Source organism: Macaca fascicularis, chromosome 5 (assembly GCF_037993035.2).
Source record: "Macaca fascicularis isolate 582-1 chromosome 5, T2T-MFA8v1.1".
Classification (NCBI taxonomy): Eukaryota; Metazoa; Chordata; class Mammalia; order Primates; family Cercopithecidae; genus Macaca; species Macaca fascicularis.
Window position 1 is genome coordinate 154584256 of NC_088379.1, and position 27116 is coordinate 154611371.

Genomic DNA, 27116 nt, shown 5'->3' on the forward strand with positions numbered 1-27116 from the left:
GGAAAACTAAAAAATAGTTGCTTTTAATCAATAGCCCCCCAGGTCTTTAAAGAAGTTCAAGTTCCAGAGAGTTTCTCAGTCACACTTAAGGGACTTTAAAGAATCATCTATATTCTCTTTTAAAGGAATGCATTTTTTTAAAACAACAATAAGTCAACTGTAAATAAACTTTTAAAATTATAAGAATTTATCTTTATAATTTACAACTTGCAATATTCATATTTTATTTATTTGTTTATGAAGCGGAGTCGCTCTGTCGCCCAGGCTGGAGTGCAGTGGCATGATCTCGCTCACTGCAAGCTCCGCCTCCCAGGTTCACGCCATTCTCCTGCCTCAGCCTCTTGAGTAGCTGGGACTACAGCTACTCGCCCCACCACCATGCCTGGCTACTATTTTGTATTTTTAGTAGAGACGGGGTTTCACCGTGTTAGCCAGGATGGTGTCTGTCTCCTGACCTCGTGATGCGCCTGCCTTGGCCTCCCAAAGTGCTGCGAATACAGGCGTGAGCCACCGCGCCCGGCCAATATTCATATTTTGAAAAATCCAATCTCTCAATTTCAGATAAAGGCATGGAAAACTAGTTATTAATAGTTTCTTCCAAAATCTGTTTATCTTTGATACAGTATTTGAAATGAAAATAAAGGAAATAACTGTTCAATACTAGTTCTTTGTTTCTGCATTTAAATGAATGCAAAATAATGAAAATCAATGTGCTGCTACCAATATTTATGTACAAGACTCACCAGGTTCTTTCAGAAGTTCCAAGGTAGAGGTCCCGGGTTGTGAGTAAGGATGGACAGGAAAGGGATAGAGTAATTCCAACATTCTGTTTCCAAAACATTAAGTTCGATCTTTAAGTGATTTAATAGTCTCTATTTTGTAATACAAATCTTCAACACTAAAGTTATAAAACTAAATGCTAATCATAGAAAACCACGTGTCTCTGGTCAACAGGGCTACACCTGTTGTTCCCTCAGTGCCTTGCAGAGTAAATACTATTAAACAAAGACAAAATACTACCAAATTTTGCTGGTTCTGAGATGAATAACAAATAGGAACATTTGCTTTCCAAATGAGCCCAAACTAGCAAAAATCAGGAAAATGAACAAGCATCATATCTATCTATTTCTTCAGTGTTTTACAAGAGATTTTTAAGTAGCATGTTTTCCTAACATGATTTGGAGAGCTTCAATCCCAACAGCTGAATAAAGTCAAGTACCACATGGAAACTTTGGAAAATGTGAATAAGCAAAAAGAAAGAAAATAAAAATCTCCCCAATCTTATTACCCTGATATTTTAGTAATAACTGCAAACCCTTCAATGCGTCCTGTAGGCCAGCATTTAAGGCACCATTCTAATCCTTTTTATATGTTTTATCTGATTTATTCTTCAAAAAAAGCATGTAGGTACTTACTATTATGATACTCATTGTATAAATGAAACTAAGACATTTAGGGGTTACGTAGTATACAGTTCAGATTATTCCAGCTAGAAATGGGTGGGGTCAGGATTCAAATTCAGGCAGCAGGACTTCAGGAACCATATTACTATTTTATACTGATTCCATTTGACATGATTAGCATGTGGAATATATCTCATACCTTTTCTATGTTTAAATGTACATAAATGCACACAAAATTTTAAACTATTATTTTGCACCTAATATATCATGGAGCTCTTTCTTTAAAAATGTACAAAGGTGCACATTGTTATTTTGACCCATTACATAGAATTCCATGTTATTTTGGCCCGTTACATAGAAATTCATTGTATAGATTTTAACATACTGATCACTTATTTACCAGTTTTCTTCTATGGGATATATTTGTTGGTTTTGCTTTTGTGTTGTTTATAAACAAGGATGAAAATCTTTGAACATTCATATTTGTTCAACTGTCCAATTATTTTCTTGTGTTACTATAAATGCCTAGAAATTAAAATGTTGGTTCAAAAGTTATATACATCTTATGTAAATTTCTGGAATTTTAAAACATTTACCCAGAAAGAAGCATGGTCTATGAAGGAGGAGACTCTTCAGAGATTTACATTTTGCACATAGTAGGCACTCAATTGATAGTAAAGAAATAACTAAGGATAGGATCTATTAATTTAACTGTCACTCATGTGGTCATGCCCATGGAGTTGGCCAAAGGACTGAGGTATGCCTTAAGTTGTATCAAGAGAAATTAGAGAGACGTGAGTATGCAGTCAGTTTTATAAAATTCCATTTGAAATTCTAGAACGTTTTTATGTATCACCAAGAATGGGGTCAAATTCCATTGATCAGGCATAATTTCCTTTGCTTTCTAATATCTGGTCCATGGATAAGTGTTATTTAATTTCCAAGTTAGAACTAATTATGTATTTTCAAGTATTCCCTACTAATGGAAGATTCTAACGGAAGGAGACCATTCAACCACTGAAGCAAAATATTTCACAGACATTAAGATGAAATGGCAGTTGCTTCACACAAATGTGAAATGCCATGAGGGATTCTATCATTATTTTGTAATACCCTCATTATGTTATTAAATTGATCAGAATAACCTAAACATGAATTGTTATGTAACACAGGAAACTCACTGATCACAAAACTAGGTGAAGAAGGCCAGGCTCACTTGCCTGAATTACAGAACGCATTTACTGAAATGCAGTCGTCATACCTTCAAATGCACCAAATAATATCAAGTAAAAATTAGCACTAGTAAATAAGTGATTCATAAATGAATTTTACTGATGGGAAATTAAAATTTGGGATGAACCCATATTTATCATCATCATAAAGGATATTTTAACGTAGGACAATCTTTGAATTTAGAATTCAAAGGCACATTGAAGAACTTTACTTTCTTAAATTTATATTGAAATTGTAAAAGTATTCAATTGTGTTTTCCCACCGCAGTTCAAAAATAGACAAGTTTAGAAGAGGGAAGAAATCATATATTTAAAAGATTTGATCATATTCATGTTTTGCTCAAGGAAATTTCTTTTGTTGGGCCAATATTTCAATAGTCATCCCAAAAATATTATAGTCATCTTAGCAATCAGTATTTTTCAAGGCATCTTCAGGATAATTATAAGTTGTTTATATACAACTTTTCTCACAGGGGTCTATTTAACTTGAACAAAAACCTTTTGGGAGTTTCATGAAGAGCTGGGTCATTCATACTAATTAGTCCTAGAGTCTGTCCCTGCATTGTTAACAATCTCATACCTAATTTCCCAACTGATTATAATATATTTTCTTCTGCTTATATTCTTATTGCTGTTTCCTTGTCTTCATTATGTGGTGAACTAGATTTCAAAAAAAAATTTTGGTCTAGTGACATTCTATTTGTCTAGTTAAGCTCAGGTTTCCAAAAATCCTTAGTCACCACATCCCAAAACACTTATTTGTCTTTTCCCTGGCATTCCCATCACACTTCTAACATTAATGAAATGAAGCTAACTGTTAAAGTAGGAAACAAGTTACCACCATCAGCTAGCTATAAATAAAGACAAGACAGCCCAGGTGTATTGAAGTTCAGGCTTTATATGCCCTGGGCTGTCATTGGAAGTACATGCACTTGCTCTTAATTTCAAAGGATGTTGATCCTCCTCATTAAGCAGGACATGTTTTCATTAAAAATGGGAAGTTAGGGTGTCAAGGGACCTTTATCTTCTACCAGTTGCAGAAGAAACAATTCTTCGGGAAATGATAAACTCTCTTGAGAAAGACGTTATACTGAAAGATATTATACCTGATCAGATTTATTAATAAGTGCTTCGCTTGTCCCTAAAACATGACTATTCTGCCATGGCTTACCAGCCTCATCTAAAGATACTGAAAATGATTTTCAAATCAGTTAACCTTTTCAGTTAGTAAAAGCTGACTTGAAATTCTAAACAATTTGGCTAAATTGCTATATTGATTACTCTTTTAGGAGCTACCAATTTGCAAGACCAATTTGGATCTTAAGTTAAAATGGGTAATTCAAAGGCAGAAAAGAAATTTATAAAAAATAAGTTTCCAATATAATAATTTCTTTTCCTTTGAAATTAATATCTTCCCTTATCATGGGTATAACCAAACCTTTAGTATTAAGGCTGTGTATATATTTCACTCCTTCAAATTTGAGTACTGTATTACACTTAAGCCCAGAAAGTGGTTACCCTGAGCATGGATCTTCTAGTGTTAAACACATAGTTCACAACTTAAATGTTGGGAGACCCACAAAGTTCTTCATAGCCTTGCCAGCATTTCCTCAACTAACTTATAGCTGTGCCAATCACCCCAAATTTCTGACCATGTTATAATATCAATGAATTATTGTGAAACAAGCTACTGAAAAATACATTTAGCAGAGAAGTATTTACTGTCTGTAAGTACAAATGTTCTTACAAAATATGTGCTGAAGAGCTTAGAGGTTCTGTCTGTAGCTTCAGGGCCAACTATTGTGTATGTAATTTTAAAGTTATCTTGAAGACGCTGATGCTATTTCATGCAATTCAGAAAAGGAACTGACCCATCTTCAGACAGTTTTGGAAAGCAGAGGCAATGCTTAGAATTCCTGTGTTCAAACTATGTTCTGTAGAACCAGCCTCACCTTCTGTTAGAAAAAGACTAACCTTTAATTATTAGATTTAGAAAGGAAAATTATAACTTACTCTGCTCCATAATTGCTGCAGATGAGTTATTAAAATTCTAAACTTATGTAATATTATCATAAAATATGGCATTTTTTTCTCAGGAAAGCCACAAATTGGATTCAAGCTTATGCACTATAAAACCCAGATGGTTTACTTAACTACTCAGACATCTTCCAGTTCAAAAGTTAATTGAACTGAAAACAAAAATTTTGATAATTGATATGCTTTGAAGAACTCAAGCAGAACAATAAATTAGCTTCATGTATGGGGCGTTAATAGATAAACTTGAGAGACCATGACAATTGGTCAGGGAATACTGGCAAAGTAGAAGAAAATATATATTTTCTATAGTTTAACTAATTATACATTACCTGGACTCCTCAAACTGCTGTTGCTTTGCTGTCTCCATTTTTTTACTCACTGGTTCAATAATAGTCATGATTTTATCCAATTTAACTTGTCCTGAAATTTTGTTAAAGTTTTAATTGCATACTATTAGTTTTCAAGTTGTAAAGGCATTTTTTGAATTCAGTTGCAAATCACAGATTTTAATAACAAGAGCTATAATCTTTTAAAATGTTACTAACACAGAGATACTAAAAAACACAGTTGAGTAGTTTTCTTCACTCCATGCTACTCAGATGCTTTGCAATTACTAAACTTTAGGACTGAAAATTATAGTGCAAATGAACTACATATATCAGAAAGGAGACTGCTCTCAGAGAAATGGCTGCAACAGCATAGCATATACCAATGAATACAAACAGCCTCATTTGTACATATCAGTATTATTATATCATTATCATCACAAAGCTTAGTTCTTACAGAAGGGGCTGCCATTTTAAAATAATTTGGCAAATCATTAGTTCCTATAAATAGGAACACAAAGTGCTCCAAAAATCTCATTATTTGATAGAGTAAGACTAAAGTCCACAAAAGGCAAAGGTTCTACTTTTTTAAAAATCTAATTCTTCAAGTGTAAAGAGAAATTTACGTAAGTATTTTTAAAATACACATTACTTTCTATTGTGCACAAATAATGGGACAAACATACAGTTTGAAATATTATAACAAAAACATTATCAGGTAACTATTGAGCACCTCCCAGCTACTAGCTCAGATATATTATTAATAAAAGATACACAGAACACATGAGAGAAAACCCTCTGCTTTAGAAAATTATAGGCTAGTTGGATCTCAATGTCAACAAAAAGAAGAGCATACTAGACTGAATTATGTAACGTATATTCAAAATGTACATTCAGAGAACATAAAATTTTTGTAGAAATGGAAAACAGAATATTAATATTGATTAACTATAGTCGGCCTTCGGTATTCCCGGGTTCTGCATCTACAGATTCAACCAACCACAGATTGACAATATTCAGAAAAAAAAAACATTTAAAAATACATTACAACAAAAATAATATAAATTTAAAAACAATATAGTATGAAAGCTATTTGCATTGAGTTTGCATACCATTTGGTATTATAAGTAATCTAGAGATTGTTTAAGAAGAAATTGATGCCAATCATTTTGACACTATTCCACAAGAATAGCGTGGAATATCCCTGATGAACATAGATGCTAAAATCCTTAACAAAATACTAGCTAACTGAATCCAACAACATTTATAAAAGATAATCCACCATGATCAAGTGGGTTTCATATCAGGGGTGCAGGGATGGTTTAACATATGCAAGTCAATAAATGTGATACACCACATAAACAGAATTAAAAACAAAAATCACATGATCATCTCAATAAATGCAGAAAAAGCATTTGACGAAATCCAGCACCTCTTTATGATTAAAACTCCCAGCAAAACCTGCATACAAGGGACATACTTCAATGTAATAAAGGCCATCTATGACAAACCCACAGCCAACATAATACTGAATGGGGAAAAGTTGAAAGCATTCCCTCTGAGAACTGGAACAAGACAAGAATGCCCCCTCTTACCATTTCTCTTCAACATAATACTGGAAGCACTAGCCAGAGCAATCAGACAAGAGAAAGAAATAAAAAGCATCCAAATCTCTAAAGAGGAAGTCAAACTGTCACTGTTTACTGAAGATATGATCATTTACCTTGAAAAATCTAAAGACTCCTCCAGAAAATTCCTAGAACTGATTTAAAAAATCAGCAGTTTCCGGATACAAGATTAATGTACACAAACCAGTAGCTCTTCCATACACCAACAGCGCCCAAGCAGAAAATCAAATAAAAAACTCAACCCCTTTTACAATAGCTGCAAACAAAAAATAAAATACTTAGGAATATATCTAACCAAGGAGGCAAAAGACCTCTAAAAGGAAAACTACAAAACATTGCTGAAAGAAATCATAGATGATACAAAAAAATGGAAACACATGCCATGCTCATGGGTGGGTAGAATCAGTATTGTGAAAATGACCATAATGCCAAAAGCAATCTACAAATTCAACACAATCCCCACCAAAATACCACCATCATCTTTCACAGAATTTCTTAAAAATCAATTCTAAACTTCATAGGGAACCAAAAAGAGCCCACATAACCAAAGCAAGACTAAGCAAAAAGAACAAATCTGGAGGCATCAGACTACTTGATTTCAAACTATACTATAAGGCCATAGTTACCAAAACAGCATGATACTGGTATAAAAATGGCACATAAACCAGTGGAAGAGAAGAGAGAACCCAGAAATAAAACCTAATATTGAAAGCCAACTGATCTTCAACAAAGTAAACAAAAACAAAGCAGGGAAAGGATACCCTTTTCAACAAATCGTGCTGGGATAATTGGCTAGACACATGTAGGAGAATAAAACCAGATCCTCATCTTTCACCTCATACAAAAATCAACTCAAGATGGATTAAGGGCTTAAATCTAAGACTTGAAACTATAAAAATTCTAGAAGACACCATTGGAAAAACCCTTCTAGACATTGGCTTAGGCAAGGATTTCATGACCAAGAACCCAAAATCAAATGCAATAAAAACAAAGGACACATGCACACATATGTTTATTGTGGCACTGTTCACAATAGCAGAGACTTGGAACCAACCCAAATGCCCATCAATGACAGACTGGATAAAGAAAATGTGGTACATATACACCATGGAATACTATGCAGCCAGAAAAAGGAATGAGTTCATGCCCTTTGTAGGGCCATGGATGAAGCTGGAAACCATCATTTGCAGCAAATTAGCACAGGAACAGAAAACCAAACACTGCATGTTCTCACTCATAAGTGGGAGTTGAACAGTAAGAACACATGGACACAGGGAGTGGAACATCACACACCGGGGCCTGTTGGGGGGTGGGATAACATTAGGAGAAATACCTAATGTAGATGACAGGTTGACGGGTGCAGCAAACCACCATGGCACATGTGTAACAAACCTGCACATTCTGCACATGTACTCCAGAACTTAAAGTATAAAAACAAAAATTAAGAAAAGATAAATATTTGGGATTTAATTAACTAAATAACTTTTGCACAGCAAAAGGAACAGTCAGCAGAGTAAACAGACAACCCACAGAGTGGGAGAAAATCTTCATAATCTATGCATCTGACAAAGGACTAATATCCAGAATCTGCAACAAACTCAAACAAATCAATAAGAAAAAAACACAAAATCCCATTAAAAAATGGGCTAAGGACCTGAATAGTTATCAAAAGAAGATATACAAATGCCCAACAAACATATGAAAAAATGCTCAACATCACTAATAATCAGGGAAATGCAAATCAAAGCTACATTGTGATACCACCTTAACTCCTGCAAGAATAGCCATAATCAAAAAATTAAAAACAGTCGATGCTGGCGTGGATGCAGCAATCAGGGAACACTTCTACACTGCTGGTGGGAATGTAAACTAGTACAGTCAGTATGGAAAACAGTGTGGGGATTCCTTCAAGAACTAAAAGTAGAACTACTGTTTGATCCAGCAATCCCACTACTGGGTATCAACCCAAAGGAAAAGAAGTCATCATACGAAAAAGATACTTGTACATGCATGTTTATAGCAGCACAATTTGCAATTGCAAAATCATGGAGCCAACCCAATGCATATCAATCAACAAGTGGATAAAGAAACTGTAGTATATATATATATACAATGGAATACTACTCAGCCATAAAAAGAAATGAATTAATGGCATTTGCAGCAACCTGGATGAGATTGGAGACTTATTCTAAATGAAGTAACTCAGGAATGGAAAACCAAACATCAGATGTTCTCACTGATATGTGGGAGCTCAGACATGAGGATGCAAAGGCATAAGAATGATACAATGAACTTTGGGGACTTGGGGGGAAAGGTGGGAAGGGGGTGAAGGATAAAAGACTACAAATAGGGTGCAGTGTATACTGCTCAGGTGATGGGTGCACCAAAATCTCACAAATCACCACTAAAGAACTTAACATGTAACCAAATACCACCAGTACCCCAATAACCTATAGAAAAAGTAAATAAATTTTAAAAAATAAAATATATGGGAAGATGTGCATAGGTTATGTGCAAATATATACTACATATCTTATCAGGGACTTGGGCATTCTCGGATCTTTGAATGATGGAGGTAGGGGAAGTCCTGGAACCAGTTCACCAAGGATACTGAGCAAAGGCTGTATTTATAAGGTACCAGAAGTATTGGTTAGCATTCCCTGTGAATTATCTCATGTAAGTTTCAACAGTTTTATTCTGTTTTTGTTTTTGTTTTTGTAAAGTACTGTGATTAGTCCATTTACTCAGAGAAGCAACTTTCCCAAGATCCTTTAACTTGGAAGGTACAGAGCCAGGACTCCATTCTTTTTCACTGTGCTCTACACTGCCCCCTAGAACTTGTGGGTCTTCAGGGGATTCATCAGTAAAAGTGGGTAATTTCTGCCTTGTTTACTTCAGAAGGTAACAATAAAGCTCAGAGGACACACTTTATATAAAGACACGTCGTATGTTAACCGATATCATATTAAGGTGAAGGAGAATTTTTGAGTCTTAAAAATAGAAACATTAAAATACGTGCCATATGCCAAGTGCGCTAATTGCTATATATGGATTATCATGTTCTATTCTTAGAGCCATCCCAAAGATTAAGTACTATTACTATCTCCATTTTACAGATGAGGATATGGAAGTAGAGGTGTGATTATTTTGCCCAAGATTAGACCATTAGCAAAAGGTAGAGATGATATTCAAACCCAGGCAGATAGCCTCTGGAACCTGAATTCTTAATCACTCTGATGCTCAATCTGCCTGTTTGTTTATTGTACTTATTTATAGAATATTTACTTAGTAAAAATTGCTATGCTGACTCCTGGGAGGGGAGCAGTGTAGAATATAATCGTTAATAAAGCATTATTGCTACCCTCAATGGACAGTATAACAGTGAAAATCACTGCAGAAAAGTGAAGGAGAAAAAGGATGGGGCAAAGGTGATGGGACGTGCAATCTGGAGATATAAAGAGTGAATTTTACAGCAATGGTAAAGAAATTAACTTTGCAATGAAAGAAAATCATAGAAGCTAAAGAAAGCAATAGGATTTAGTGAAATTTTTGTTGTTGTTTTGTTTTTCAACGCAGGAGGTTTTCAAGTCAATAGGAAAGAAGCCAATATAGATCAAGAGATTACAGATGCTTACATTTGAACACACTTGGAATTGAATACATGACCAGGGAACAGGTTCACTGCATACCTAGGAAGGATGTGATGAAGTTCACAAGTGAAGGTATTATTTAAGGATAATATTATTTTGAAAGCCACATTATGAAAATAAATTTTCACTAATGAGGAATTCATATTTGTAAAATACACATATATGCATAAAACACACATATGTGTATCTTGGTTTATTTATTTGCAAATGCACACGAAAGATATGGAAGAATGCATACTACAGCAGAGACAATTAGTACTCACCAAATTATCCATGTGCTTCCCTGTATTTCCCATATCCCTTTACAATTACTTTGATGACATGTGATTAAACTCTGACCAATGAGATGTGAGCACATTAGGTGTGAGCCACTACCAGACCTGGGCCTTAAATTTCTCCAGCCCACTGTTTCCCTGCCACAGTGCCCCAGGAAGCCTGTGCACCAAATGGCAAAACTACAAGGTAAACTGTCTATCACACCGTGATTAATGTAGGGGGATAAATAAGTCTTTATGAAACATGAAGCCACAGAGAATCTAGTGTTCATTCGTTACTCAACAGAGCCCAACCTTTCTTGTCTAATATTTACACCAAACTAAAACCATCAACAGTGTCTATCTTTGGAAGGAAGGGGAAAATGTAATATTGTTAGGACTTTCCCTTTCAATACTATATATGTAAGTATTTTTAAAATCTTTATAATGAGCTTGTGTTAATACAATAATTAAGAAAAAGATGTGTCTATTTTAGAGAAAAGAAACCTGTTAAATACTTTGGGTATAATCCATTTAAGTGCTAAACTAAAAGCCCTCTATAGTACCATTTAACTAAGTCATATTAGGACTGCATCCAACATACAAAATAAATGCAGATAAACTCTTTTAAAAGTAGTATATAGAGTTAAAAGAGATCTCTAAAAAGGCAATTAAAACATGTGAAAATCCAACATTGCTGCAGATAAACGTTTAGATGGAAAATTAGAGTTAGTGTGTGACTTTAGGCCCAATTATAACATCTCTGAGTTTCTAACTATTGCTTATGTAAAATCTAGTTGATAAACCAATTCCACCAAACTAGAATTTCAGTTCTGGAATATAAATTAGAAATAACTTCTGATTAGAACACGAGAGACCAACAGGGAGATCAGGGCACGAAAAACAGAGGTAGAGTTATGAATTCTTAGAGGTTTTACAATGAAGTTAAGCAAAAGGAAGGTAAGGCATTAAAACTGCCAACTTAGGTATGAGCTGACAGGCAAAAAAGAAAAACAACAACAACAAAAACTGCCAACCAAAAGACTTTAGTCTCTAACGCTACTTACTATGTGCTCCTCAGAGTCCAGCTGGAATTAATCCTTCATTCACCTGAGCTCAATCATTTGTTCACCTGAAATCAATCATCCATTCAATTTCATTCACTTCTGAAAATTGTGCCTTTGTCCTTCATGGGCTTATTTTGCTTTGACCACCTCCAGCTGTTGTGTGTTCCCCAAAGCTATTTCTTTCCTTGGCTACCTTCTAACCCTTAACTTGAATGATATGGTCCATGACCTTGGCTGTATTTATTACCTCAATGTGCACAAATCTGTATATCTTGCTAAGACCACTCTTGAGATCCAAATTTGAATAGCCAACTATCTCCATCTCAATCAACATGTCCCTCTCACACTTAATGACACTACTGTCCATCCATAAACCTGAAAGTCATCTCCCCTATTCACTCCCCCTCAATCCCCTAATAGAGTCATTTAATCCCTTCCATCCTTTCCCACTCATACTCTCTCAATTCAGACCCTTATCATCTTTCATCTGGTACATTAACAGCTTCACTTGGATTCCTGAATCCAGCCATGAAACTCTAACCTATCCTCCATACTTTCCATAAATAATCTTTCATTTCCAATTATGGAATTTTAAATTATCATTGTGTTATTATTTTCTGATTTAACATCACAGTAATCAGAGAACAGGTTTTGTATAATTCCAATTGTTTGAAATTTGTTGACTCCTACTTTATATACCCTTGTGTAGTCAATTTTCATAATGCCGCATATTTGTCTGAAAATAATGTATATTCTTTAATTCTTAGGAGCAATGTCTTATATCTACCTGATAAATCAATTTGTTAATTTAGTTGTTCTCCATTTTGCTAGTCATTTCAAGACTCCGCACGAAGGATATTCTCTAATCTATCTTAACACTGAAACGATTTTCAGCGCTCATTGTTTGGTTGGCCCACCATCCCTTTACTAATCTGTAAACTCTCTGATCAGGTGGACTGGGACTTATTTCCCTTGAATCCTCAGCACTTCCTTATAGTACCCAGCACATTCAACAAACATTTGTTATAAGAATCAATAAATAAAACATGTAATACCTCTTACTCAGTTACATAGATTTTTCAGTATCATTTTTATGTTTGCCAGTGTCATGGATTAATTTCTTTCCATTACTTTCTCGGACACCATAGATACTATATACATACTTGCTTCCACTAATTCCCACTGCTCTCCTGACCTTCATAAAGAATCCCTATTTCTCCCCTTCCTTCCACACACACACACACACACAAAAACCAGCATCTCTATTTCAGGTTTTATTTCCTCTCTATTGGAAACTAGTTTTCTAGAATTTAAAGCTCAAACAAATTGGAAATTCAGTGTCAGAAAAGGGAGTGTGTTCCTCATTACAGATATTTGTTAGCAGAAAATTTCAGAAGAACATTGTAGAGGGGATTTTATGTTGTGAAAATAGTCGGGCTAGAAGAGCTTTAAGGTCTCTTCTACACAAAGACTTACTACTATGAAAGTGCTTCAGGTCGGTAAAATGGTTTTCATTCAAACAATGAGAGATTTTATATTTTGTACACTGAATAATTATAAAATGATTTTCTTACCTTTCTCTCTTTTTAAGATCCACTATTTAAATTTTATTTAATTTCATATGAATTATAACGAAACTTAAAAATTTTAAAGTTTCAAATTTATAGACAGATTCATTAGTCAAGAATGACAGATTGCAATTTACTGACATTTCACATTCTAGTGTGTGGGCTGGGTAGATGTCATATAATTTTCTACTGTTGGAATTTCAAGCACATGTGTGTTATATAGAATGCCAATTGCTCACTAGACTGTGAACTCTGACGGTTTCTTGAGGATAGACATTGTGTTTTTATGCATCCATCCATTTATTCAATCATTCATTCAACAAATATTTACTGAATACCTACAATGTGACAGGAAGTCTGCTAGGCACTAGGAATGCAAAAAAGAACCTGGAGATTATGAAGTCAACATTCTTAGGAATGAAATTAACTACAAATAATTACATAATTCCCAATACAGTGCTATGAAACTTTATTTTCATTATCTCATGAATTTAAAACAAGGAATGAAATGCACCCTTCCGCTTTTGGAATTGGGAGGTCATTGGACAATTTAATGGAAGTAGAAGAAAGATTTCTTTGGGTCGAAGGAATAATGTTATTGGAGGTAATAAATGTAGACTCCTTTTTCGAGAGGTATGTGGTTTGAATAAACAGACAGCAATGAAATGATCACCACAGAAACAGAAGTTTGAGAAAGTAAATTATAGTGTCAATATATTTTTAATATGAGAGAAACTTTAGTATGCTTCTAGGTTATAGGAAAGGAGAGTATGGAGACATAAAAGAGGGCAAACAATACATAATAGATGAGATAAGTTCCTGACAGAAAAGGGAAAGAATGAGATAGAATTAATACCTGAAGAGGCATCTTCTAAAACTATAGACAAGATTTCAGGTGGCTATTAATAAGTTTCCAGTGAGTTCACCATGAAGACCTTTATTTTCTCTATGAAGTAGGAGGTAAGGTCATTTACTGAGGGAAGCAGGCAGAGATTTGACAAGGGTTGTGGAGGTTTGGGCTAAATAGTAACTGAGATGGGTAAAATAATTGAAAAAGGTCAAATGAAAGATTTTTAACTTAGATTACTACTTAATGCAGTCATAATCATAGCTAGCATTTGAAATGAAACACAAACCTTCTCTTCCTATTGTTCAATTTCTCCACACTTCATAGCAAAATGTTTAGACTGGTTGTCTACATATATTGTTTGCTCTTTCTCACCCCATTTTTTTGTCCCTACACTCCCAATCTACCTGGTACAGTGGTTGCTCTGTGGAAACTGCTCTCATCAAAGGTACAATGACTTCCATGGTAGCACACCCAGTGAACAAGTATTTGTCAACTTTTTGCTGAGCCTTCACAGCAGCACTCAATGATAACGATGATTTTCTTTTATGAAAAGATTCCAACACTTTCTCCTAGAGTTCCTCCTATGATGCTGCTTCTCATTGTCAATCTCTTTTACTAACTCTCCCTCTTCTATCAGACCTCCAATGAATGAAGTGTCTTAAGTCTCTGTCTTAAGCCTTTTTGTTTATGTTAACTTCACTTATTCTTTAGGAAATTTCATCCAGTTCCATCCATGGCTTTAAATAATGTTCATATACCAAAGACTCCAAAACTTTATTCTCTAGCCCACATCTCTCCTCGAAATTTCAGACTTATGTATGCATTAATTAGTATCTCAAATATAATATATTTAATGGAACTCTTGATATCCTCTCTAAAAAAATTCTTTCTTATCTTTCTCATGTCAGTAAATGACACTATACAGCTACTTTTTCAAACCAGAAACTCATTATCTACCTCTCAGATTTGTCCATTTCTCTTCACTTTACCAAACACTACAATTGCCACAATAACACTGTATAACAAATGGAATCAAAACTCAGCAGTTTACAAGTTTAGATTTCTCTTGCTTATGGTCATTTGAATAAGCCAAAGCAGTTCTGCTTCCGGCTATGAGTCAGCTGGCTTAGGTAGGTGCCACCACCTGGGGCATGGTCTTTTCTTGGTAGATCAAAAAGTGTAAGAGACATGATAAACTACTATGTACATTTAAAGTCATTGTCTGCATCATGCCTTCTCATATTCCATTAGCCAAAACAAGATAGGGTCCATCTCAAATTTAGTGAAGCAAGAAAATATACTCTAAACCAAGGTGGAGGCGGAAAGAAAAGGTGGAACAATAACCCAATCTAAGCCATCATTATCTCTTTCCTGGATTGAAAAATCACTTTCTGTGGTCTTCCCTCTGTCCTCTGTTTATTCCATCCTACAGAATAGAGGCCTGCATATCTTTTAAAAATGGAAATCTGATCACAACATTCCTCTTTAAATCATTCAACGACTTTCTACCACTCTTAAATAAATCAATTATTTGCCATTACCCACAGGGCCATACATTATCTAATTTATGCCTATCTCTTTCACCTGATTTCACATTACTATCATTTTATCTGCCATTACACTGCAGTCACACTGTTTCCCTTCAGGACCTTGAATAAGTCAAGGCCTGTTCCTCCTCAGGGCTGATTTGTACCAGCATTCAAGAGTTGATTGTTAATTATAAGGAATTTTGCAACCCAGATTAAATGTCTGGTAGCCTGAAATCAGCCAGGGTGAGAATATTTATACCCTGGAAGTCAGGAAATGCCATAAATCAGACTTTTGTCCCCTGCAGAACCAATTTACCAGCACACCACTGGTCCTTCTTGTCCTTCATATCTCAAATCAAATATATAAGCTCCTAAGACAGGCATTCATGGCATTTGCATCTAAAATGTGTCCCCACAGTTAGTCTATTATATCATTCTATTTCCTTCATTTTGATTATCATGTTTTGTCATATCTTATCTGTTTGCTCCTTAATTGCATTTTGCCTATCTACTCCCAGCAGAATGTAAGCTTCACTTATTCACAACTATATCATCAATGTCAAGAAGAATGCCTGGCATATAATAGATGTTTAATAAATACTTATTGAATGAATGAATTTCCCCTGGTATGAGTTCTTTAAGAATGGAAACATTCTTATTCTCTAACTCACATATAGCATTATAAATCAGAAGCCCAATAAATATTAATTGGATAAATGAAATCATTTATTAATGTGTTTACTAGGTACAGATATAATGAATTTCAGATTTGATGTAAGGAAGGGGAATAAAGACATCTGTGCTAGACAGACTGTCTGAATACTTTGGACTTCATTATATAGATTTTTTTCCTACCCTACCTTCAAGTAAATAATTATTGTCCTCAATTCAATAAGATCATTTAACTAATAAGTTGTTATTGACTATTCCTTTTAGCCATGTGCTAGGGACCATGGAGGTTATAGGAAAAAAAAGGAAACATCATCTCCACTTAGCAAAGTTTATATCTCATAATCCCATAAGAGCAAAGTTTATATTTCATAATCCCATAATATTGTTCATAATATTGATTGAACAAATATCATAGTGACTGGTCTAGCATATATTAGGCACCCAATAAATGTTTGCTGAATAAATGAATGAAACTCTGCCAAGAACTGAGGGCAGAGCTGAATTAAATGCTTAAGAATATAAACTTCTCAGCCGGGCGCGGTGGCTCAAGCCTGTAATCCCAGCACTTTGGGAGGCCGAGACGGGCGGATCACGAGGTCAGGAGATCGAGACCATCCTGGCTAACCCAGTGAAACCCCATCTCTACTAAAAAATACAAAAAACTAGCCGGGCGAGGTGGTAGGTGCCGGTAGTCCCAGCTACTCGGGAGGCTGAGGCAGGAGAATGGCATAAACCCGGGAGGCAGAGCTTGCAGTGAGCTGAGATCCAGCCACTGCACTCCAGCCTGGGCGACAGAGCAAGACTCTGTCTCAAAAAGAAAATATATATATATATATATACTTCTCTATAATGTCAGTAGAAGAGTTGAAAGTTAATCCATGTTTTGTCAGTGCAATTTAACTTCACCATGAAACTTCAATGTGTGTAGCAACAGTGCAAAATGTACTACAAAAACATAACTATTTTCAGAAATCCAAAAACATGATAGTAATGAAAAGTAAGATGAAGTTTGCACAACTCTAATAAAGACAAGGTAATAAAAACCAATTCAGTGTATTTTATGCTAACATATATTTCAGGAATTTAAATCTTATCCTCCAGGTAAATACATTGCATTAATTATGACATATAATTCAGAAAAGTGGTTAAGAGAGCAGACAGACTTAAGTAAGTATAAATTTGAACTTTACAATTTATCACCGGTATGACCCTCAACAAGCTATATTGCATCTGAGCTCAGCTTTGTCCTTCGTAAAAAAGTATATGAGGATAACAGATTGCCATAAGGATTGTGTAAGTGATACATGCAAAGTCCTTAGCACGAGGCCTGGTACATAGTAAGTACTTAATAAAATTAGTGATCTTTATGATTATAAAGATATGAATTTTAATAACATGTTATTGATTATAGTCTATACAAGAGATGAGGCAGACATATAACATTATACAGTATAAGACTATAAGTGCCATAAGACAAAATGATATGAAAATATTATCTCAAATACGTAAACTTTTAGTAATAGCACAACATATTGAAAACAAAATGCAAAGTTATATTGTGCTTTATATTCCCATGACCAAAACTTCTCTATCAACAATTTTCTCCCATGTCAGTTATAAGATACAAAAGTGCTCATCCAGTCTTTGCCAAATTAGATAGTATACACTCTTCCCCAAAAAGGAAAATAATACCAGTTATCCACTAGTGAGAAAGGTGAATCTTTACCAAGTAAACACTACAGTCAGAGGCTTAGCAAAATTGCCCAGAAGAAATGTGTTTAGATTGATCTTCCCTGGGTTACCCTCTCCAACAATAACAGATATGGCTACAGTTCAATACCTTTACCAAATCTGAGCCTTTGCTCAGGCTTACTGGGCTCTAGTCCATCTGATGGAAAGATAGAGGCATATATCCCTAGTCAGCCAATCCTGATCTTCCCCCTAAAAAAAGTTAAAACAAGTGTCCAGGAGACAATTCTCCATGAATATTTTCACATATCTGTAGAGTCAGAGCTTTCTGAGCAAGGAATTCTGGCACCTGGGTTAAGAGGGGTTTGAGTGGGGGGAAAAAAAAAAAAAGCCATGGAAGTTACAGACAGAGACCTTGAGGGAGATTTAGAGGCACCTCCCCTTGTGCCATTTATTTACTTACATTTCAAAGAATAATAGACCTAGGGACCTTTAGTTCACCACCTGTCTCCAGATTGGGTGTGTTTGCATTTACAGAGCACTTGCTTTCCCTCCCCTTCTGTCTCTCCCTCTATCTCTTTCTCTTTCTTTTCCCTCTTGCTCCCTGCAGTGGAAGACGGGCAAATGTGCCTAATGCCCCACTTAAGTTCTGAGATTCATAAATCCAGTGTTCCTTTTTTGTGGTACTAACTGCATTATTCATGTAGATAACATCTGCCCTCATTGTGTTGTCCCAAAGAGGACCGAGGCATGAGAAAACTGAGGCAAGATGCTCTGAATAATCACAGTCTGTCTGTGATGTAGAAATCCTGTGTTTCCTGTCAAGATACATAGATAGGCATACATATATGCATACATAAAACTTAATCTAAGCAGGTCTGACATACTCCTTTCCTTCACAAATAGCCCAAATGGAGCTTTGTTAAGAGCTGACTTCCAGAAGTTTAAACTATCTTTAGTCCATCAATTAATGTGGCCCCTTGTAATTGCTCTCCAAGCTTAAACACCTTTGCATTTTCACTCTCTTCTCTGGGCAGCTCCTGGTGTCCTCAAATGTAGCTCTATCAGGTCACACACATACACACATGTCCCCTGGCTCTCTCATCACTGTGAAAAGAAGGCTGTTCTTGGTACCTTTACGGCTTCGGCACTATTCTCTTTTAACTCACAGCTGGGTACCTACTGAGTACCTACTAAACCCTCTAACGCTAACTATCCTGTTGCAAATGTTTTTCAGGACAAGGATATTTGAAAACAACTCATTAAAAAAACTTATTCTCTCAGGAGATGCACCAAACTGTAGAGTGTGATATACTTAAGTCAGGAGCATGGGCATTTGAGTCAGTAGACTCAGCTGCCTGACCGCTCACCTTGGGAAAGTCACTTGGTCTCTCTGAACTTCCATTTCCTCTTTCTTAAAATTGGTGAGTGATACTTCTGAGCATTATAAATTAGATTGTGATGTATTAAATAAGCTATAAACAACTTATAGAAAGTACTGAGCATATAAGCACTCAAGAAATAGAGAGCAGTTACTATTGTTAATATTTTTATTGTGAAAAGCAAAAGAAACATAAATTCATCAGCACCTGTTTTACCCGGCAGGACTCCTGAGTCCACTAAGGACATCATCAGGGATACTCTAGTAGAATTCATCTTTTTTTCCCATAGTGTTTGAACTGGAGAATATAAGAGACTTAGTCATAACCCCAAATCCCTCTTTACATGCTTCCCAAAAATGAGGCATACAAATATACAAACTGAGTCTCAGAAACAGGTAAATTTATAGGATCACTCTAACGTAGGCCCTCAATAATATTTTGAGAACTGAAAGAATTCATTCAACCCCAGCTGGAATACTGTCTGAGGAAACCTGAGAAGGGAGCAATCATCAGTGGCAGGTGACAGACAGAAATAAAAACCAAAGTAATGACCAAAAGTAATTTTTTTCATGTGTTGTGGGGAAAACAAAAGCATTCATGGAGAAGCCTAAAACACCACAGCCTTTTCTTATAACCATTTAGTAACCTTGACATAGCAAGAAGAATATTCATGTATCATTTTGTTCCTCACAGCATGGGACGAGAAGGTGTAATTACTAGGGCAGGGCCGCTAAACATAGAAAGTGGTAACTTTAAGGCATGAGAGAGTGTTTGAGAATACAGGTTGTTTTTATTTATTTAATTTTTGTAGCATTAATCATGTTGCATCTTGCAATGGTGTTGTCATTTCTCTTGCATGCACACACTGAATTACTGAGCAGTGCTATGCAATGTGTCTCACACGCTCTGGCACTTCCATTTCATACTTCACAGTTTTAGTGTCACTTTGAGGTTTGAAATGTTTCACAGTTATTTGCTATATGTGGGTGCCAAAAGAATCAGCCTATATCACTAAAAAAGATACTACAAGAATAGAAAATGGTTAGAGTCAGATGGGAATTTTTGTTTCATTAACATTCAGAACTTTATCAAGAATCAATTTACTTTTTATCAAAATCTGACTTATGTTTTACAGATGTATGGGTGAGTACCATTATTTTCTCACCATACAGTTGTCATAAAGTTAAATATAAACTTCTTTTGATGTAGATAAGATTCTATAATTAGAAGGAAATTTAAAACACCATACATCTTTCTAGCCTCACAACTTGTCCATATGCTCTAACATAACAAGCCCAAGAGCCTCAATCCAGTCACTTGATCTAATCCAGTATAAATATTGAGTGAATTTTTATGTATGTATCTCAATGCATGTTTCAGCTTAATGTGTTAAAGTCAATCTATTTAAACAAAAATAGAATGACTTATATCTGCCACAAATATAAAGTCATTACAACTGATAACACACTAAGTAAGATATTCACTGGCACTTACAAATAATGACAGGCATGTCACCATCAATTTTTGTAAAGCAATCACATACGTGATGACTTCCTCCATTCTCCCTCTATACACCACTGGTGACTCTCTCACTTCACACACACACACACACACACACCCCCATAGCACATTGGCATTTGACCACCTAAATACTACCTGCATTTTTTATTAACCTATTCTGCCCCACAGTCAACCAAAAATCAAATAAATAAATAAATGACAATAAACATGTTAAGACTCATAAAAATAAGCTTTTCACACAGGAGAATGGTCTTGAAGAAACACCTGACATAAATCAAGCACTCAGTAAAGATTCATCCTTTTCCTCTCCTTGTCTTTTCAGCTTCACAAGACGCCTCCTCAAGTTCAAATGTCTGGTTTGTTTCAATACAAATAGAAACTGAGACCCACTGGTAAGCATGAAAGGAAAGCAAAAGAGAAATAAGAAAGTACAGATGGAAACTCATAGCAACATTTTTAGGCATGCTCTGCATAAGATTTTAGTATCTGAAACTATTTTCCTTAGACAATTTAAAAGAATTTTTCCATCTTAGGAAGAGGGAATTTATACTTACAATTTTAGCTATCTGAAAGATTCTAACTAATTACTGGAAAGTAAGAGAGTAAGTTTTTTATCTGAGGGATCCTGCTCTTAACAGAGAAACAAATAATGACTAATTATGCTAACATGTTGACAGCGCTGATAAAGGTTCAAAAGGCCTACTTGAGTTTCAAATATTCTGACAAGAAATCAGAGTAATTCTGAAAATGTGCGTGTGGAGACAGCCAACCTGCCACAAAACGCATGTAAGAAAAGCTGATCAAGACAGTATACTAACATAGCCTGCTCTATGTTCTCAACTTAATCCAAATGCTAACTTGACAAGGCCACACCACAAATGCAAAACTGTCTTTATTATATTTTACATTTGCAACTTTCTCTTTAAACGCATACACACTTAAATGTTTAGCAGCCACAGGTAATTCATACAACTTCTTTAGTACAAGGATAAAAGTACACTACTAGAAAGCAGAGACATTCTGCTCTAGATTTACAATAGCCCCAAGGTACTAAAACTATATCAAATGGGTTTATGGAATTAACAAAAAAGTTCTTAAAATAAATTAATTCTAATTCCTGTTAACATTAAAATTAGTACTTCCAGTGGCATGTTTAGGAGTAGATTGTTTGGAGGAGGGCTAGGAAGAATGGATAAAAAATACATACAAAATTTCATAACTATCATAACTTTCAAAAAAATGGTTGGGAAGTGTTGGTACAGACAGTAGGCCAACATCTTTAATTATGGTCTCTATAGAGACCAATAGGGCTTTCAGGCAACTCTGTTTACTTTTTATTTAGTAATGAACATGTTGCTCTTTGCATATCAAACATACCGTCAGACACTGCAGGGTTAACAAAAGCTATAAAATATATAATATACATGGTCTGGGCCATCAATAAAATTAGAGAATAGTATCTTATACAGAATAAGAATTTATTTTAACAATATGTATAAAGCAATAATTCAGAATATTCTTGTGACTATCAAAGGGAAAATGATTACTACTAAAAGGATAAATGAACTAATGGTCAAATGTTGAGTAGCTGAGACAGTTTCTCCAAAAACTGTTAGACTAGGAAAGACAGTGATAATTAATAAGGTTCTAACATTCTCTAGAACCCCTTCACTATTTCACATCTCATACTCACTACTCCCTATACTAAGAATTCCTTTCACTTATACAAGCACAGGAGTGATATATTCCAAATGTACGATCTTTGTGAAAAGTGTGAAAAGTTGGAGCAGGAGCTTCCAATTATCTAATCTTTTTTGCACACTGCTATCACTAAAAGAAATTTTCAGCAGCTACCCCAATATATGTAAAGTTATTTATCTTATTGCTTATCTTAACATTATTTATCTTATTATAAACTATATTCCTATTTGAATTTATTAACATATCACATGCACTATAAAACTAACACTGAAATACACATTATATTCAGAAGATATAGAAAAAATATAAATAGAAGCTTCTTCCTACACAATCATGTATCATCTTGCTCAACCCTTGGAATAAACACTCCCCATATGATACCAATGGATTAGAACAGGGATTGGCAAACCAGGGTCAGGGCCTAATCAAGCCCATCACTTATTTTTGCAAATAAAGATTTATTGGCACACAGCCAACCAACTTGTTTACCAATTGCTTCTGGCTGCTTCCTTGCCACAAAGATACGAATAATTGTGACAGAGACCATACGGCCCACAAAGCCAAAAATATTTACTATCTCACCCTTTACAGAAAACGTTTTCTGACCCCTAGATTAGGATTAATTTCAAGGTACTTATGAAGGAAAAGGTCTCCAGAGTAATAAGGCCGAGCATATGAGATGGAAAAAAGAGAGGCAGAAGAGATAAATCTGCCAAGAATGCTAACAAACTTGCAAAGCAGGTATGATGATTAATTTTATGTGTCAGCTTGATTGGGCTAAGGGATGCCCAGATAACTAGAAAACATTATTACTGTGTGTGTCTGTGAGGGTGTTTCCAGAAGATATTTACACTTGAATCAGTAGACTGAATAAAGAAGATCCATCCTCATGAACATGGATAGGCAACTCCAGTCCATCAAGGAGTCAAATAAAGTAAAAAGGCAGGAGAAGGGCAAATTCTTTCTTCTGGAGTTGGAATGTTCATCTTCTTTTGGCCTTAGACATGAGAGCTGCCCTTAGACATTCTCAAGCATTTGGACTCTGACTCCAGAACTTACACCCCTGGTTCCAAGGCCTTCAGACTTGGACTTACAACACCAGCTTTGCTGGTTCTCCAGCTTGCAAACAGCATATGGTGGGACTTCTCAGCCTTCTTAATCACATGCTAATGATATAATTCCCATAATAAATCATATATATCTATATTTTACATATAGATACATATATATCCCCTACTGTTTCTTTTTCTCTGGAGAGCCCTAATACAATAGGCATAGGAGTGAAATTTTCTACCAGGATATAACTATTAGAGTAGGGCTGATTATAGCATGACAGGGTACAAAAACAAAACTTCAATACCAGTAAAAAGAAAACATAAGTCAAAAGGCATAGAAAGCAATAGCTGTGGCATTATTTTTTTAACTGGTGTTTCTTATAACACCTCCATCAGAGGGTAGGTATCTCTCTCCATTCCAGCACAACTTCAGTTGGCATACCTTTTACGCCCATTTTACTACTTGCCATAAATGTCAAAATAGGCCCAAGGAGATATTTAAGATATCAACAGGCAAAAATCACAATTTAACATAAATAATGAATAGCAAAGATTACAATTCAGTATCTCTCTAGCACACATATACCTGCACACACGTAATTCCAGTACTGGCACCTTCTAGTAAATATCATAGTATTCCTTTGGTCATGAAAGAGGGTTTTTTAAAATATGCTACTAAAAATAATTGTTGGCATATGGAGAGTTAAGGCCTTCAGTCACCAATAATTTCTGTTCTTTCTGAAGTTTTATTATATTTAAAGTCAATGCCAAAGATTATAGCATTTAGTTATTCTCCTATATTAGTTTTGACTTCCACAACTGGAGAAGACAGAAATAAACAGAAATATTCTATATCTTTGTATGCCCCATGTTACTTGGTAATATACAGTACTCAATAAGTAATTATTAATTGGTTCTCCAGAAGTTATGTACAAAATACACTGCTACATGTCAAATCTAATTTTCCCATTGCTTTAATTGCAAACTAGGATATTCTGTTTTCAAAAAAGTTTCAATATGAAGTAGAAAAAACAGAGGACTAGGAGTATGCAAATCTAGTTCTAGTCACAACTGGTGTGACAAGCTAGCTTTGTGGACTTCAGAATGTCACTGAATCTTCTTTATTTCCATTTCAGCATAATGATGCGTTAGAGCAGCTGATAATTAATATCCCATTTAGCTCTGAAAGTCTATGTGCCAAAAATCACATTTAAGGATATAGAAAAATCTTTTAAAACCACACTATTCAGGTAAGGTGCTGCAAAATGGCAACAACAAAGTCAAAGCCAGAGGCAGACATGGATTTGGGGGGCATGTGGTATTTAGGAAATGTTAAATCAGAATGTGTCTAGATGGCTGTGCTTTCTCTAGATTGCCATAGACTCCATTCCTTCCATTGATCACATCAGCTTTTTCACACATTGATGTTACCTGCTCATCTTAGAAAAGCATTTGAGTTTTAAACTCATGACTTCCAAGGAATTATAATTCTGTCATTTTGATAGCTAGGTATTATCTTATATGTGTAAAACAGAAATCCTATTGTTACTAAACCAAACGAGAACATATAATGTGAAGGTACTAAGGTTCTACCAATATACTTTCATTCTTTTTCTTTCATGATGTAATGTAGTATAATGACAAGAATGCTGAATTTTAGATACAAACAAACAAAAAAAAATGGGTTCTGGTCTTCTCTTTTCTACTAATAAGACCTATGACCTTGAGTGGAAATTCACTGAGGCTCTCTGGACCTACATTTTTTATTCCTGAAATGAAAGTGATATGGTTAAATTGTGAGTTTAATGTACATTTTATTTCTACAATTCTACAGTTCTAAGATAATAGGCAATTTCATTGTTTTGAGCCTATTTCCTAGAACTTTGTGGAAGGTACAGGTCTTTAGAAATAAACAGATTTTTCTAAGCTAAAGGAAGAAAAGATGTAACAACACAGTAGACTGACAGAATCAAAAGACAGCAATAGATGAACAAAAGGAGTGCTCATTTCCTGAAATGTAGAGAGCAATAAATAAAATAATGGAAAAGCTCTCACTAAAACATGGAGCCAACATGGCTTGAAAATTCTTTAGCAGTGAGGTAAACTGGCTAATGGTATTAGCATTAGGCTATGAACTAAGAATGCTATGTTACAGTGCCTGCCATGTCATTTATTTGTGATTTTAGCTTCTTATTCAAATACATTGAGCCTCAACTTCCTCATTTGCTAAAAACAGTGAATAATAATGCTCTGAAACTACAAATATATGTGTATAGTGGTTATGCATGTTACTATAGACACATTGTTTATAAGATATGAGTTCCTTAGTATTGGAAGAGGCTATCCACCATGGACCCAGAGCATCCCTGAAATCATACTGGTATGCCACGAATGTGAGGCTCCGGCCACTCTTTGCTCTCTATCCAGGCCTTTTCTCAGGGCAACCTTGAGGAATGAAGTAACATCTCTCCCTGGGACAAACAGCAAGCTTGCTCTAAAAGCGATAGACTCCCCAAGCTCACATCTCTCAGCTCTAACACAAATCTACTATGTGTGCAGCATCGACCTGAGCCCTCTGTGTTGCTCCCAGTGGACTTGCGGGGACCTGACATGGATGGAAAGCTCAGCCTACATGTTGTACCGTAAGTAATAATGTCCTTGTCTCTGATGAGTCCTGACTGTGTCTTCTGCCTGTACCCATGAAACTGGCAGCACTAATTTTTTAGCTTATAAATATGGGGAAATTCCAGACCCTTCAGAGACCCTATGGAGAGGCTTAATAAATGCATGATTGTTAGATGAATGTAAATTAGTCTATTTCATTACCTTTTCTTGGTAGAATAATCACAGTCCTATATTTTAATCTAGAACCAGGAAGATTATTTGTGAGATGTTTTCAATCTTCCTTCTTCCAGTTCTCACAAATTGTCATCAGTTGCATAATTCACTGCACTATCATCAACATCCCACCCTGCCATCCACTCAACATTTCTGACAAATGCCAGTACTTACCACCTTTCTTCTTTATCCTCAGAAAGTCAGAACGTTTCCCAAGTTCAAAGCTAAAGTCTTACAGCTTCACTACTAAGGTTCTTCTGATCCTAAGCTAATCCCAGATCTGCTACACTAATTGTAAAACAAGTTATTGTAATGTTATCCAGCACCGAAATCTAAAATATTTTCTTCTAGTGGAAACTTTCCAAGTTATACTTCTATCCCTAATTGCACTTGAAATTGCTACCAAAAAAAAAAAAAAAAGCCGAAAAGACTGTAAAATTGCTTAGGATCATAGACAGGAACTTGAAGATTTAAGTGCCACCTCTACACTATTTTGTCAGAATGTAAATATAATTGCAGGTGCTCAGAAAAAAAAAAAGACAAGCATACCAATAAAAATCTTACATGCTGAATGCTAGGAGAGCAATAACACTTCTATTATAAACCATTTTATGTGATAATTGCCTTTTGAGAAATAAGGATAAAGATATTATCACTAACAGAAAGGCTTTAAAGAAATGCAAATTCCTGATTAGGATCATTTTCCAGTGAGGT

General features: G+C 35.2%; 1 protein-coding gene across 1 annotated transcript in view; it reads right to left on the minus strand.

Annotated features, from left to right (window-relative positions):
- Positions 1-27116, minus strand: part of IQCM (IQ motif containing M) — a 406878-nt gene that overhangs the window by 345602 nt on the left and 34160 nt on the right. Inside the window, 2 exon segments of the mRNA XM_045392936.2 lie at positions 744-851; positions 4997-5092. Coding sequence (XP_045248871.2) covers positions 744-851; positions 4997-5092 — 204 coding nt within the window.